A 15,441-nucleotide genomic window follows, 5' to 3' on the forward strand; every position below is an offset into this window, starting at 1 on the left:
TTTGAGTAACTTGCAAGATCACATAAGTATTCATGATAAAGGACTGGTATTAGTGGCTATTTAATAAGAAACAAATTTAGATTTCCATGTGAGAAAGGTGGCGACATCTTGAACTCCTCTCTATTTGGAAGATTGGGGGTTGGGGCTGTGGTGAGTTAATACTCTTTTAAGAAGTTGTAACATGAACTAGAGTCATGAAACAAGTTACTTTAGAACATTTTCATGCTTTATTTCACAATTATTAAAACATCTCACTTGTCACATATACAAAATAGGAACATTTTTAGTTGTCATTGTTTTGATTTTAGAATTGTCGCCTCCTTTTTCCATTCAGTTGGAGTGAAAGTGCATGGCTGAAAGCATGATCACCTGAAGTAATGAGATGGAAATGGCAAGGAAGATATCCACATGTTTAATTTGGGAATAGACAAGAGGATTCCAAGGCAATATTCAATGGAATTTACTGAGAAATAAAAACCACTGTACATCTTAATACAGCACTGGAAATAAGGTCTCACATAGTGATAGAATCAGTGAAGGCACGGGACATTCAGTTAGCACCACAGTCAGTACTTCAAGTACGGCATCTGCACAGTCCAATACCACTTAGCACCTTTACAAAATGATGTGAACCCCAAGTACCACAGTTAATTTTGAGAAAGAAATTATGTGTTTAATACAAGTATATGAGGTAGTTTAAACCTTGGGAAGCTATGGTTTTAAACTTCCTCTTTGAAAAATATTCAAAGACTACAAATAACACTCTTTTTCACGTTCCTTTATTTACTTTCCATTGTTTTGATTTTAACCTTCAGGGCAAGGTTTCACCTGCAATAATTTCTTCAATTTTTTAAGTTGTCAGGGACTGCATTAGAACTGCATGAAGAAAACAATTTTCCTTTTCCTGGATTTCCTACTTCTCTTTAAGCCCAGAACTTAAGCAAGTGGATGAGCAGAAGACATGGAATGAGTCAGCAATGTAAAAAATAAAAGAAAAAATGCAGAGTATTCTAATTTAGCTCAAGTTCATTTATTTGTAACAGACTGGGCCAATGTCCAAACCAAATTCTTGTTCTGGGCCACCAATATCCATAGGTGCAATGTCCATAAATGGCAAGCGAGTTGTTTTCTGTGATCTGAATTCAAAGACTGTCTTACTCCATTCACCGGTGTGTCTCTGTTAAAGACAAAGCAAAATAAATACATAAATTTGGTAAGAACCATAGCATGAAATCTAATTATGATTGGAACAAAAAGATTTTTATTCCAAAGAGGACACAAAAAATCATTTTTAATGATTCATTCAAGACTCTGTATTTGCCATTAGCTAAATGCTGCTTCCTGCACAAGTAACTGGTCAAGAGCATGTCGACAACATTTGGGATCTAAAATTGGATTACAGTCTCCTGGCTCATTTCTTACCCAATTTTAATCCAGTGTTACCAACTTTAGATAAGCACACAAAACAACTTTTTTTTTAGATAGAATTCCACTTATAAGTTGCTTTAAATCATAGGGTCCCCAATTCAATATTTATAAGGAAATGTAAGATTTTCTACTTAAAATGCTCTTGCAGAAATTACTGAGGATTACCTATGCATTGCAGATCTAGAAAATATATGAACATGTGCGTGGAAATTCTTAAAATGTTCTTGTACTTGAAGGAAGCAGTACCTAGTTAAAAGTTTAACAAATCTGTTTGTTTTAAATTTTGCTTCACAGGCAAGATCACCAACAATATAGAATATATCGTATGTCCCATCTCATTTAACTCTACTGGTGAAGCACTGAGAGCAGTTATTGTTTTTATAGGACAAAAACGATAGTGATGGAAGTGAAATTTATAAGATAGATTTGACTGTAAGTAAACAATTTAATGTCAGTATGAATACTTAGGAACACAAGTAGAAGATAGATATATTATAAAATGTTGAATATGGTTGAAATCAATTAAGAAATTATTGTGCCATTTTGGGCTAAAGCTCTTCTGTATAATTGAAACTCTAACGGAAAAATATATGGAAAGAAACATAAAAGGTACATTATGGCAGAATAAAAGAGTGGTACATTTTGAGAAAATTTTACAAGGATTAAGGTTGGAGTACTGAAGAAATACCAGCTGTTAACAAAGAACAGATCAGAATTTAAAATTTTCTTCAGTGGATTTCAGAAGATTCACTATTTTGCCTACAGTCTAAACGAAATGTGCTAGGAAATCATCCATTTGATAATCGCTAGGTTTTCAAATAATGCACAATTATTACACTTCGGCATGGTTAGCTTTGAACAAAATCCCATAACCTACCGTGCAGCCATCTTCCAGAACGCTGTAAGTGAATCTGCTGTTACCTTCAGCTCGGAGCTCAACATCATTGGAACCAAGAAGGATAACTGACTTTTTCAGACTTCCAGTCTCATCCATGTATGCTACACTGTTCTTACAGTGGTAGGTGATATTCTGGGAGGCTTCATTCGAGAGAAGCTGCAGGAAGGTCAGTTGGGTCCCCATGACAAATGGAGTAATGTGTTCATCATTGTAAGTGAACTAGATTAAAGAAATTCAGAGTAAGATATTTGTTTTGAAGATTTTAAGTATATTTTGTTCTGTGTGAACTTCATGGCAATGCTGTAAAATAATCTGCAACATGCTACATCTGTGTTAGTTACCTGCACACCATCTTTAATAGTTTCACCAAACCAGATGTGTTTTTGTTCTTGGTTATTGCTATTCCACCAGTTCCTACGTTCAATGATGTCTGGGTTAGCATGTACACAAGTCTCTTGAGATACAAAGTCGCAGTAAACTCTGATGGCATCCATGATGCATCCTTGGTTGGGATCAATCCAGTAGTAACCTAAAGCAAACAATAAATTTATAGCATTAAGTCAAATGGTCTCATTGCTGCAGCCACTTAGATCAGAGCAATCTCTATACAAACAAAAAGTGACTATAAATCTGATAACAAATCAGAGTTATAGTTCGGACATTAAATTTGGTTAGCAATCCAAATGCATCATTTAATAGCATTGCTTTTTATGAAATCTGTCTGTGTTCATGCAATGTGTGAAAATGTTCTTTGTATTAATCAGGAATAAACACATAAATCCTTGACCTAGATGCTGGATCATGCAGCATCCATTTCTTGAATGTCATGTGATCAAGGTACAACTATACTGCACATGGTTTTAAGGTGAATTTTCCTCAGAATGATTTTAGGGGCCGTCTCCTACTGCTCTGTAGTCTCCAAGGAAGCCAGAGAATATGTTGCTACCGGGTGCCTGCAGAGGGAATGTGGTGTGCCTCTCTCTGAATGTCGCAGTGTTGGAAGCTGTACAAAAGATCCACAGGGAATGGTGCAGATCCTGATTTAGTGCTTGTTTCAGGATATAAGCCAAGCTTACACCAATTCATATTGGACTTCATCTGAATTTGCCATTTTTGTGTGCTTTTGCACTAAGCAAAGATGTGCATAGGCACACCAAACAATGGACACAATCCAATTTCTATACTGTATTATTCAAGTTCCATAAGCGATGTTAACAGTGGTGTCTATGGTAATTTTTCTGTTCTTAATTGCTTATTTCAATTTCTAGGTATTGGCAGACTCTTGATACTTTGCTTTACTGACTGACTTTTATGTGAGATCTACATAATGATTGCTATCTAAGCTAGAGGATAACAATACACTTAATCAGGGGTCTCTATCTGTTCACTGGGGATCACCAGACAGGAGCTGCAATATTGAGCAACTTTTCTTTTTTTCCCTTCTCCACAATGGTTCACTCAGAGGGATCAGTAATTGAGCTTCATGGCCTGCGTCAGACAACCTACATGGTATCTTCAGTGCTTTTGATCTTAAAGAAAACTGACAATAGTAATTTCTTTCTGCAGAGGCATACCTGAAATCCATTCAGGATGGCTGAGTCTCAGGTCACGGCATGAGCGAGCAGGGTTTTTCTTTGAGCCTTCAGGGCTGCGGATGTTCTCAATCTGCCTGGTCAAAACTTTCAGTTTGGCATCAACTTCGAGATCCTTCTCTCTTGCAGCAGGTTGATCAGCTCTGTAATATTCATGGTCATAGCTCACTTCATAGTGACCGCCAGCAACACCAGCAAATCCAGCAGGGCCAGGAAGACCTGGAGGACCCTGAGAAAGGGGAAGGTTCAGAAATTATTTGTCCGTTTCCTGCCAACTCATATCATGGTGCATATTATTCCTCCTCAGAAGTTTTACATGATTTTCATTGTGTAGGGAAATGCTTGTAGAAAGCTGGCCCCTCTTTTACATTGCGGTTGTGACTACACTTCATAAGTAATTTTTTAACTGTAAACCATTTTGGTAAATTAAGAATTTGTGAAAGGCAACATTAGTATTCAAATACTTTCCTGTGTATGAAAAATATTGTCTAAGTTCTAAACATCAACTTACTTGGGCACCACGTTCACCATCTCTACCACGTGGACCAACAGGACCCATTGGACCATTATGTCCAGGGGAACCGTCTTTGCCAGGAGGACCAGAAGGACCGGATGGACCCTGGAAGCAACAAGTAGAGCAGATTATTCTTTGGATAGCGTATTTATTCAAACAACAGATCAGCAGAATTATGAAACAATAGTTCTTTACTTACTCTTGGGCCAGAAGGTCCAGCAGGGCCATGACCACCAGGTTCACCAGAAATTCCCTGTTAAGAAAAGGAAATCAATGAGGAACTTCTGTTGTCTAGAACAATGGGGAAAAAGAGTTGGGGGGAAGAGGGGAAAACAAAGAATCAAAATTCATTATGGTTACTTACAGAAACACCAGGGAGCCCTTGTAGGCCACCAGGTCCTCTTAATCCTTTCAGACCTCTGGAACCAGGGTTACCAGTTTCACCTTTTTCTCCACGTGGACCTTGTGGACCCTACAAATTGACCAATAAATATTTTTAAAATTGATTATATCATGTAAGAAAGGGACAAATTAAATTACAATGAGAAACTAATTGGCTTGCAAAGCTGATAGGCTTGCGGGCTTTGGTCTAGAAGTCTTCCAATTGCTACAGGAACAAAGCAGTAGGGATGTTGGAGGCACAGCCCAACGTCCCTACAAATTAAAGAAAACTTCTCTTTTGATACTTCTTTACCAGGAGATTCTTTACCTCAGACGCTTTGGTCTAAGTGAGATTCAGGAATGAGAGCAAGTAGCAGGGTGTTTAGATATAACTATAGGTGGCTATATCTTGAAGATTATCTAAAGAATGGAGGAGAAAGAGCTGAAACCGCTTTTACTCACATTAGCACAGGGGCTAGAAAGAACCCAGGCCTCAACCTAGATGCAAGCTTGGGGAAGGTCCAGAGATCCCCAAGTGCTTTTACGGATTCCCTAACCCTTTCTGATGAAATAACTGCTCCTTGGGCATTTGAGGAGATGCTGAAGTCTAAGTCAGCCTAATAATGGCTAAATATGAATATTAAAGATGTACTCACAGCAAGACCTCTGGGACCCATTCGACCAGTAACACCAACTGCACCAGATGGACCCTAAGGTAAAGGGAACAAAGAATTACTTTCCTGTGCATTTGATAAAATGAAAAATTAAATTAATTAACAAATGATTCCATTATTTAAGAACTGAACTGCAAACGTACAGCCTCACCACGGTTGCCAGTCTTGCCAGCTGGACCTACGTGACCGGGAGCACCAGGTGCACCAAGTGACCCAGGATTACCAGACCTGCCAGGTTCACCACGCTCACCCTGAATATTGGAGAAAGAAAAATGATCCAGTTATACTATCAAAGAAACATTGTGGTAGGAGGTAAAGGCTTTCTGAGAGTAGTCATCAGGACTGCACTTACCTTGGACCCAGGGAATCCAGCACGACCAGGAGCACCATCATTACCAGGATTTCCCTGGAAAGCAAAACATGAAGAAAGAAAAAAAGATGACATGATGTGCAGGAAATTGTCTATTGTTTTGTGTTATAAGATACGTAATGCAGCACAAGCAATAGTGAGTTAGTCATGTACTTACATCACGGCCAGCTTCACCTGGTTGACCAACCAGACCAACTGGACCAACAGAACCAGCTTTACCACGAAGACCTGGAGCACCTGCAGGACCAGTTGGACCAGGACTACCCTGGAAATAAATAACAAAGAAGAAAGGTTAAATCCCAAAGGAATGTATGGGTGACAGCAAACTGATCATTTCAAAAGCATAGAAGGGTTCCACAGGAATTCAGTTGAGGTGACAGCATTCCTTCACCAAGTAACTGGAAGGTCCAGCAAAATACAACATGCTGCTGTAAAGATGTGTTTATGGCATTTCTCTGAGGGTTCTGCCAATTTGCATGTCGAGTTACAGTTGGTGATCAGTCGTTCCTCTCTGAAATTTCAGTACCATTATTTTTTGAAGGGGAGATTTTTAATTTTCTCATTCAGGGTCTGTGTACATCACTAGCAACACTGACATTTGTTGTCCACACTAATTGGCTCTTTTAAATTTCCAGATTAATTTTAGTAGTTGAACTTAAATTTCCAGCTAGCTTTCTGGGCTCAAACAGATCTCTGGATCAATAGTGTAAGCTTCTGGAATTTAGGCTAATAACAACCAATGTACCTCTATACCCCTTATAAATAGCTGCAAAATGTCATTATCTCTTGGGAAATATACTCTTGCACTAAAAGCTTCCTTCATTTGATAAATTATGGAGTATAATTACAACTTCAAATATTACCAGATAGGGAATATCCCTAAATATCAGCTGCTGACCTTATTCCTTTTACCAATAATACCTACAACCCTAAGTAATCCATACATGGCTTGAGGGTCCTGCTGTCCAACAGTCCATCTGTCTGTCTCAGTCTTCAATAATACCCAACAAGTGAGTGTCTATTATGATGGATATTCACCATCCTTTCTAACACAGCAGCTGACCCTTCCAGGGGCCAAATAGTTGTTTTTGAGTAAGCTAAACTTTCAACAAATGTTTGTTGCTCAGCCTCTTGTCCTAAACAAATGAACTATAGGGTCGTTGTTGGCCCATTATTTAATCAAGAGAAAACAATAGGGGCCACTTTAGCTTAACTAAACAATGCATTCACCTGGCCTGATGAATGTAACTTAAAATTGTCAGTCAATCAAGTAGTAAAAAACAGTACAAATGTTTGAGAGCTGTCAGGCTCGTTAGGAATTGTCAAAGAATGACAAGAAGAATGATAGAAAAAACTGGACGACTGGAATCCATTCCTCTGCTTTTGACTTCTGTGGCAGAGGACTTGTTTGTATGCAATTCATTGGTATGCCTTTTTAGCTTATAGGAATTGTACTTGTGCTTTGGAAATCCTTTGTGTTTTAGAAATCGTTTGTAATTTGGAAATCTTTTATGAGGTAGAAAACCTCTGAGTTTTAAATGTGTTTTATATAAATTTAAATGTGTATCACTAAAAATAAATTAACTGTTTTTATACTATTACGTTAGCTGAAAGTATCTCAACCTTGGTAGGGAGGGGGCTGCTCAAGTAGTGCGGATTGCAGCTAATCTCACTGTGGAGGATAAACTGGGAAGTAATATAGCCTTTGAAGAGTGGGTGGCTACAGTATAACCTCCCTTTAGCCAACATACCTGCAGCTATCTATATCAGATAGGGCTTAAGATCTTTGACTACAGCACTTCATGGACAACAAGCCCAATACCATCACATTACTACCCTGGCATTGGGAATTTTTATGAGTTACAATCTCAGATGAAAAGAAGATTTCATCAGCTCAGTTCTAAATGTTTGGTGGCTTATCATTAGATAATGTCCAAAGCTTTAGACTCCTCTGATTAAAGGAATAAACTCTCCATTTTCCCTTAAGTCCCACTAAAAATCTAATATTTCAACAGGATTTCCTTTGGACTTTTAAATGTGAATGAGCATTGATCTCCTATACAGATTTCTCATCATAGGTCTCCTTCATCCTGGAATCAATCTAATGATTCTTTGGTTTACTCTGATTGCTACAGAGACTAAATTGGCACACAGTTGCTGTGAGATGTTATCATATACACCTTGTAGAGTCACAACAAGATTTCATAGAACATAGAGCATAACAGCACAGTACAGATCCTTCGGCCCATGATGTTGTATGGAACTTTTAACTTTCTCTAACATCATTCTAACTCTTCTTTCCTACATATCTCTTCATTTATCTTTTATTCATGTGCCTAATAGAATCCTTCCTCTTCTAATTTAATCTCTGCAGAATAATGAACTGTGTGCTATTTGCCTTCCTAATCGTTTCCTATGTCTGAATGTTAATTAAATTCTCACAAAACCATATTTTGCTACTCTGACTAGTAAAGTGAATAATCTTTTATTTCTCCACATTATACACACTCTGCCCTCTAACACAACCTGTTCCCCGTAGTATCTGCTTTGTTCACTTTCTCTTTTAGCTTTGTATTATCGGACAATTAGATAGATAAATCAGGGTCCTTTCTTTTGAATTGTAAATATCTGAAAGTTTTCCATGAGTTAACTGTTTATCAACCAAAAAGTAATTCACAGAGGTCCATATAGTCTAGTTTCTGCTTACTGTGTTTATACCAGTCCTTCAGCCAAGCTAGTTACCCTCTTTGATCTTGGGTTATGTAATAATCTTATGCCTGTTACCTTATTAAGTACATTTTAAAAATCATTTGGTTTCCTTTAACCAATAGACAGTAGCTCCTTTTTTCCATCCTATTCTTGAGTTACCTTCTACACCATAGAAACTGTACTGAATCTAAAGAATTTAAGAAGATCACCACTGATCCATTATCTCTACAGCTATTTTTATAGAATCCTAAGTGAAAGGCTCTACGTCTCTATTCTACGTCCCACATCACATCTGCTGTACTGCCCTTTACAGTAATGATTTTCAGTTTTGCATACTCATTTGCCCACTTGGTTCCCTGAAACTTCTGATGTATTGTTTGAATTCTCATGCAAAGAAAAATGCAAAATGAGTTTAGCAACTTGTTCATTTTCATATTCCTCCTGAGATTTGACTCCAATCTTTGCTCTAAGGACCTTTGTTTATTTTAATTCCAGTTCTTTATAAGCATGTGTCCAAATTCTAACATTTTTTATATTATTTAATAAATTATTCTATTTTCTTGCCTTTATCAATTTTGTCATACTTAGCTAGTTTTTAAACACATTTCCAATCCAAAGGCTTACTGCTCTTTTTTTAAAATTTAAATTACAAACCTCTTATCACATCCGAATAGAAAATGCAATCTCTTCTTTATTTCAAATTAATTTTTTGTTTGGCCTCAAACATCATGACAGTTCTCCAAACATTTGCTCTCTAATACAGTCTACTGTCTTTTAAGTCCAAATTTTTAGCACCTAATTATAGCTTCATTTCTTTTCCTTTCTTATGGTTTTCAACTTTCACCCAACTTTCTGAATAACATTAAGGATTAATTGACATTAAGACTAAACACAATGCCACCTTATGCAATGTTTTTGAATGTTTAGTCTAATTTTATAATATTTTAAATGGTATTTGTTCAAACAGATCTGTGGAAGATATGAACGTATTGTGATTATGACGTATATTTGTTAACGGCTTGATAAAAGCATTACACTTACGTTTGGACCTGTGATACCTAGGGGACCTGATTCACCTCTTGTTCCCGGTAGACCAATTAAACCAATGTGACCAAGTAAACCTTGAGGACCTTGACCTCCTGGAATTCCCTGCAAAGAAGGATCAACAGAATAGATAAATCAAATGCTATAGTCCTAAAAAAAAGTATTTTGAAACAATTTTAAAGTTACTTACAACAGCCCCTGTGTCACCAGTTGCACCCCTTTCTCCAGGGTAACCACGTGGACCTGTAGGACCTGTTGATCCTGAGATGCCTTGTGAGCCGGTGTCACCTCTTGCACCTTGTGGGCCTGAATTACCAGCTGCACCAACAGGCCCCACTGGACCTTGAGGACCCTAAAAAAAGCACAAAAGAATTAACAGCATACAATGATATTCTTAAGCACAATTTTGATGCTTATTTATTTCCACATTAATAGAAAATTTATAAGAAATGTACACTTAACATATGTTTCAAAAAAAGCAATATTTCATAAACTGAGATTGATCAACATCTACAGGTATACAAAATTATGAGGAGTATAGATAGGATAATGCAAGCAGCCTTTTTCCACTGAGGTTGTGTGGAACTACAACTAGATATCATAAGTTAAAGGTGAAAGCTGAAAAAGTTTTAGGGGAACATGAGGGGAAACTTCGTCACTCAGAGGGTCATGAGAGTGTGGAATGAGCTGTCAGCACAAGTGGTGCATCTAAGCTTGATTTCAATGTTTAAGAGAAGTTTGAATAGGTACATTGATGAAGGAGTTTGGAGGGCTATGGTCCCTGTGCAAGTCGATGGGAGTAGGCAGTTTAAATGGTTGGGCACAGACTAAATGGGCCAAAAGGCCTGTTCCTATGCTGTACCTTTCAATGATTCTGATATCTATTCTAGAAAACATACAGATGCCTCCTCTGCTATTGTACATATTTTGGCAGGATGCATTCCTACTGATGTCTCCAAGGATATAATAACTTTAGAAGGTATTTATCAAAGATTTTTACTTTGACTTTGTTTGCCTTGCAAATGAAAAAAAACAGTTCATGGGCAACAAGCTTGAAATAATAACTGCAGATGTGTGAAGCATCCACCCCATCATATGCTACATGGAAGAAGGAATGTTTTAGGTTTCTGACATTTTGATAATGTTTAGAAAAAGGTCATGAAATTGAAACATTGAATTGTTTGAACTTGCCTATAAGTTCATTCTTAGTACTTTCTGCTTTAATACAGGTTTCCAGCATCTGTAGAGTTTTGCTTTTTGTCAAAAAGAACTGGATAGGGCATCCTTCTCTGCATCCAGTTCCTCACTTTTTATTCCCCCTTTCACTTAATAGTGAGTTTCCTACTTGATTACAATTAAGCCAGCAGTTTAAGCTATGGTTGATACATTTTTCAGGGACAACCTGTAAAGTACATACTGTTTATTATGTGCAAATATTTTCTGGGTTGCGGTTCAAGGAACTGTGATTCTGCTTGCCCGCTGGAGCTGAATACTAGAATGATATTAATTTTCACCCATTTGTTTGGGAATTGAGAAAACAATGAATGGAGTAAACACAAAGATCAGCTTTTGCTGAAGGCAGCTGAGAATTACAGGTCAACCAGAATAAAGAAATGAAGTGAAAGAATCCATCCAATTATATTTCTAATTATCATTAATCCAATCTTTGGTAATTAAATGTAAAAATAAATTATCTGTGATTTAGGAAATAATAACACCAATACTGAAATTTGGTTTGGATTTGCTAACCATCGCACTGACTCTATGTAAAACCACATTGCTCTACGTACAGGTAAGGGAGCTATTACTTCTAACATTGACACTAGGCACCTGAATACTGCATACCAGATTTATCAAACTGTTGAAGTTAATTATTAAGCATAAATATTACTTACAGCTGGGCCTACAGCACCCATTAAGCCAGCAGGACCTGGGAAGCCAGTCATACCCTAGAAATAGTAAAACAGTTTTTGAAACTATCTATTTGTAAATAAACTAACATTATTCAAGCATAATAGAGGTAGCAGAAGAATTGGGTTATACAAGCATTGAAATTGTTCTGCAATTCACTGAGATCATAGCTGTACACTACTTCCATGCCTCATCTTTAGAACTTTATATTTCCCTTGTGTACAAGCTTTAGCTTAAATACACCCACTAACTGAACATTCACAACCATGTCCGTCCTAAACATTTCGATTAAGACACAAGTTCTCAATATTTCAGTCATAATAGCATCCATTCTAACAAATTCTTTCAGATACTAATAATCTTTACTGAGATAAACCACATCCTTTCTAACTGCATGCAATATAAACCTTTTAACTCAATTGAATACTTGCAGTGCAATTAATATTGAACTTACTGGTGCACCACTTGAACCCATAGCTCCTTGTAGACCAGGTTCTCCAGTAGCACCCTAAAGAGAGACAGGCAAATAATTATATACATGGAAAAGTCTCTTGCAATCACTGTTAATGTAAATATCTGTAGCCAGTGACTTACCAGGACAACCACATTCATGTATTCAGTGTGAACAGTACAGTGCAGGGCCTTCAGCCCCCAATGTTATGCCGACTCTTTAACCTACTCCAAGTTCAATCTAACCTTTCCCTCCTACATGGCCCACCATTCTTATTTCATCGATATGCCTGCGTCTCTTAAAAGTCCCTACTGTATGATCTCTACCACCACCCTTCGGAGTGCGTTCAATGAGTAAAAAACAATCCTATTTCTGACATCCCCCCGATACTTTGCTCAAAACACTTTAAAGTTATCCCCTCTTATATTAGCCATTTCTGCCTTTGGAAAAAGTCACTGGCTATCTATACTCTATATATGCCTTTTAGCATCTTGTACACTTCTATTAACTCACCCTTATCCACCTATCCACAGAGAAAAGCACCGGCCTGCTAAACCTATCTAATGTCCTCTGCCCACCGGCAATTTTATTCCTTTCTTGTTTCCAACCATTTCCAACAATGGTGTTGGAGTCAATACAGTGCACAATTGAATGCTATACATCCTTTTTTTCCTGAATAGATCTGCAACTGGCAAGACATCACCAATGCAGAAATTTACCAGAAAATGGTCTTTTCTCAGGCTAGTCACAAAATACATATAGGTTAAGTTAGTTCACTGTAATGCTAATGTTTGAAGAATGCTGTAGATTCCTCTTAAATCAATATTGCTCATGACACTATTCTAACAGCCATAGCCACAGACATAAGTTGACACGAGCTGCTTTGTTATGAGAAACAACTGCCATTTACAAGGAACACAATGTGTGGTGGGCTGCAATGTAGCTTACTCTAGAATTCAAGATACTTTGACAAAGATTTAGGTGTAATTTTCAATGGCTGGAAAACTTCCAGCGCATCTGTACAGGAATATATTCCTTGTGCTGGATGCTATCCATTTGTTCACTAATTTCTTGCAACAGGGTAATTGATGAATCCAATGGAATAATTCAGAAAACTGCTGCAGTGAGATGACAGGTGTAATTTTTATAGCTGTAACTGGGTACTTAGGATTTTACACAGGAGCTGGACAGAAAATGCAGCTAATTTTCCATTAGTACCTCTGATGAGTGCTCTGCACTGTTTAATGCACTAAACAATGCTAAAACAGCGTTCATCTAATTCTTCTTCAATGCCAAGAGTGTTACTGTCAAGATCATATCACAAAATCTTTAGTGCAGCACAGGTTGAACCTTTTGCTTTATAATATTGTGCAGAACTAATTAAACCAATTACTCCTAATTAATCTAATCCCTTGTCTCCACCCATTAACAATATCCTTCCCTTCTCTGCATGTTCATGTGTCCAAGAGTCTCTTAAATGCTCCTATGCTTTGTGCCTCTACCACCACTCCTCACAATTGCATTTCAAGCCCCCAAATTCTCTAAATACAAAATCAATCCTCATTCATCTGTATAGATTCCCCCTCTCACCTCACTGTTTCGATCCTGGGGAAGAAGATACTAGTCTGTTCTATCTATGCCATGCATGGATGTCTAACAATGACCAGGTAAGATCTGTGGATAGTGTGTTGAGGCATGCATAAAATTTAAATGTTTGGTGGAATATCATCTTTCATTATTTGATAAACAGATATGAAGTCACATGGATAACTTTGCCTTTCCTCATCTCAACAATTTATCTCAATGTAAATTAATGCAGGGAAACTCAGATTCTGGTAGTCATTCAATCTCAGAACTGTAGGCATCACATCAGTGACAAGAGGATGGGAATGCTTTCCCATTTTATCATAGTTTTAGTAACTGCAACAGAAGTTGCTAGCTACAGGAAACTGGATCTGAAAGCATCAAACCACATCATTGCCCATTTTTTTTAGAACAAATGTTTATCATTTGAAATAATCATCTGCATGTAAGAAGAGATATTCCATAATTGGCAATTAATAAGGTTAGGATTTCCCTACAGTCAAATGACTTTGTGTTTGGAGGCTTACCGCAGGACCAGTAGGACCAGCAGGACCCATAGCACCAGGAGAACCGCCATCTCCTTTGGAACCAGTAACACCTTTCTCTCCTTTAGCTCCAGCGTGTCCATCTGCACCCTATACAGTAGAAAGAATAAATAAAATTTAAAATGTGGGAGCCTGGTTTTAAAAGAAGCAAACATAAATAAATAAGTTAGAGAAAAGTTTTCAGACATACAGGAGGTCCAACAAATCCGGTGGGACCAGCACGTCCAGCTTCTCCACGTTCACCCTGGGCAGAGGAAGAGCAAACCAGTGTTATTATTATTGCCATCTCAAAGAGCAGCATGAATAAAACGTTGCTAATTACTAATGTTGCTAATTACAATCCAGTTACATTTTTTACACTTGCATCATTTGGATAAAAACTTATAACTGGAACTTTGTGGTCTACATGATCTACTTAAAAAAAAGAAAATCAAGTGCATAATGTACGAACCATGAAATATATAATGTATGTTCAGAGTTTTCTCTTGCTTCAGACAAGTGGTGTCTAAAGCATCTTGGGTGTCCAAAGGCAGGCAACATATGCTTAGATACCACCTCAGGAATTTTAATTCACGTTCAAGATACCTTTGCAGAAACAGGCTTCCAACGCTCTGCCAGACCTGTGTCTGCTTCCAGAAAAGTAATCCTCAATGTGAAGCTTCTATTTGTGGTTTGGAATCCAAAGTTACCAGTTCTCCTTTTGGATCTCACCAACTCTACCAAATATACCTACTCCTCAAATCCCTCCCAATTTTATGTCCTATGTGACCCAATCCACACTCATTAATGTCTACTGATCACAGATCATCTAACCCTTCACACTGATGCAGCCCAAGGACTACGAATCATCCCTATGCACAAATTACCCAACTAGGAACTGTTTGCTGCAACATCACACCCACCAATCATTCAGCTAAAATGCTTTCCTACCCATTTAGACAGTCTTCCTAAACACAGGCATCTTTCCAGCCACCATTAGTTATCATCAGTAGCCAGTTATCTCGAGTCCTCCTTGTGATCCAGGACCTCACCCAACTCTGGGCCTCTCAGCCCATGCTTATCAGCATCAGTCAAGGCATCAGACCTGCCTAACTGCCTTTGTGTGTTCTGCTCCAGTCCAGGTTGCAAAGGAAAGCACAAGTCTTGGGTGCACCTGACCCAGTCATTTAATTTGCCCCAAGGAAGCTCTAAGCCACAGCACTAAACACGGAGTAATACAAGAACACAGTCTACATTATTTTCACCACTCGTTCTGTTATTTACTTACAGGAGCACCACGTTCACCAGGTAAGCCAGCTAGGCCAGAAGCACCAGCTTCACCCTGAAGAACATAAAAACAG

At 37.8% G+C, this 15,441-nt stretch overlaps 1 protein-coding gene across 2 annotated transcripts in view; it reads right to left on the reverse strand.

Annotated features, from left to right (window-relative positions):
* Positions 1–204: 204 nt before the first annotated feature.
* The window catches only part of col1a2 (collagen, type I, alpha 2), a 51,137-nt gene continuing 35,900 nt past the window's right edge, over positions 205–15,441 (reverse strand). For both annotated transcript variants that reach the window (XM_073054211.1, XM_073054210.1), the window contains exons 35-52: positions 15,369–15,422; positions 14,292–14,345; positions 14,084–14,191; positions 11,976–12,029; positions 11,506–11,559; positions 9,801–9,962; positions 9,608–9,715; positions 6,015–6,122; positions 5,840–5,893; positions 5,631–5,738; positions 5,470–5,523; positions 4,797–4,904; positions 4,632–4,685; positions 4,430–4,537; positions 3,901–4,147; positions 2,668–2,855; positions 2,306–2,545; positions 205–1,177 (exon numbers count right to left, since the gene is read on the reverse strand). In XM_073054211.1, the coding sequence (XP_072910312.1) occupies positions 1,031–1,177; positions 2,306–2,545; positions 2,668–2,855; positions 3,901–4,147; positions 4,430–4,537; positions 4,632–4,685; positions 4,797–4,904; positions 5,470–5,523; positions 5,631–5,738; positions 5,840–5,893; positions 6,015–6,122; positions 9,608–9,715; positions 9,801–9,962; positions 11,506–11,559; positions 11,976–12,029; positions 14,084–14,191; positions 14,292–14,345; positions 15,369–15,422 (2,010 nt within the window). In that variant the 3' untranslated portion in view covers positions 205–1,030. The remainder of the gene's footprint in view (positions 1,178–2,305; positions 2,546–2,667; positions 2,856–3,900; positions 4,148–4,429; positions 4,538–4,631; positions 4,686–4,796; positions 4,905–5,469; positions 5,524–5,630; positions 5,739–5,839; positions 5,894–6,014; positions 6,123–9,607; positions 9,716–9,800; positions 9,963–11,505; positions 11,560–11,975; positions 12,030–14,083; positions 14,192–14,291; positions 14,346–15,368; positions 15,423–15,441) is intronic.

Source organism: Hemitrygon akajei, chromosome 8 (genome assembly GCF_048418815.1).
Source record: "Hemitrygon akajei chromosome 8, sHemAka1.3, whole genome shotgun sequence".
Classification (NCBI taxonomy): Eukaryota; Metazoa; Chordata; class Chondrichthyes; order Myliobatiformes; family Dasyatidae; genus Hemitrygon; species Hemitrygon akajei.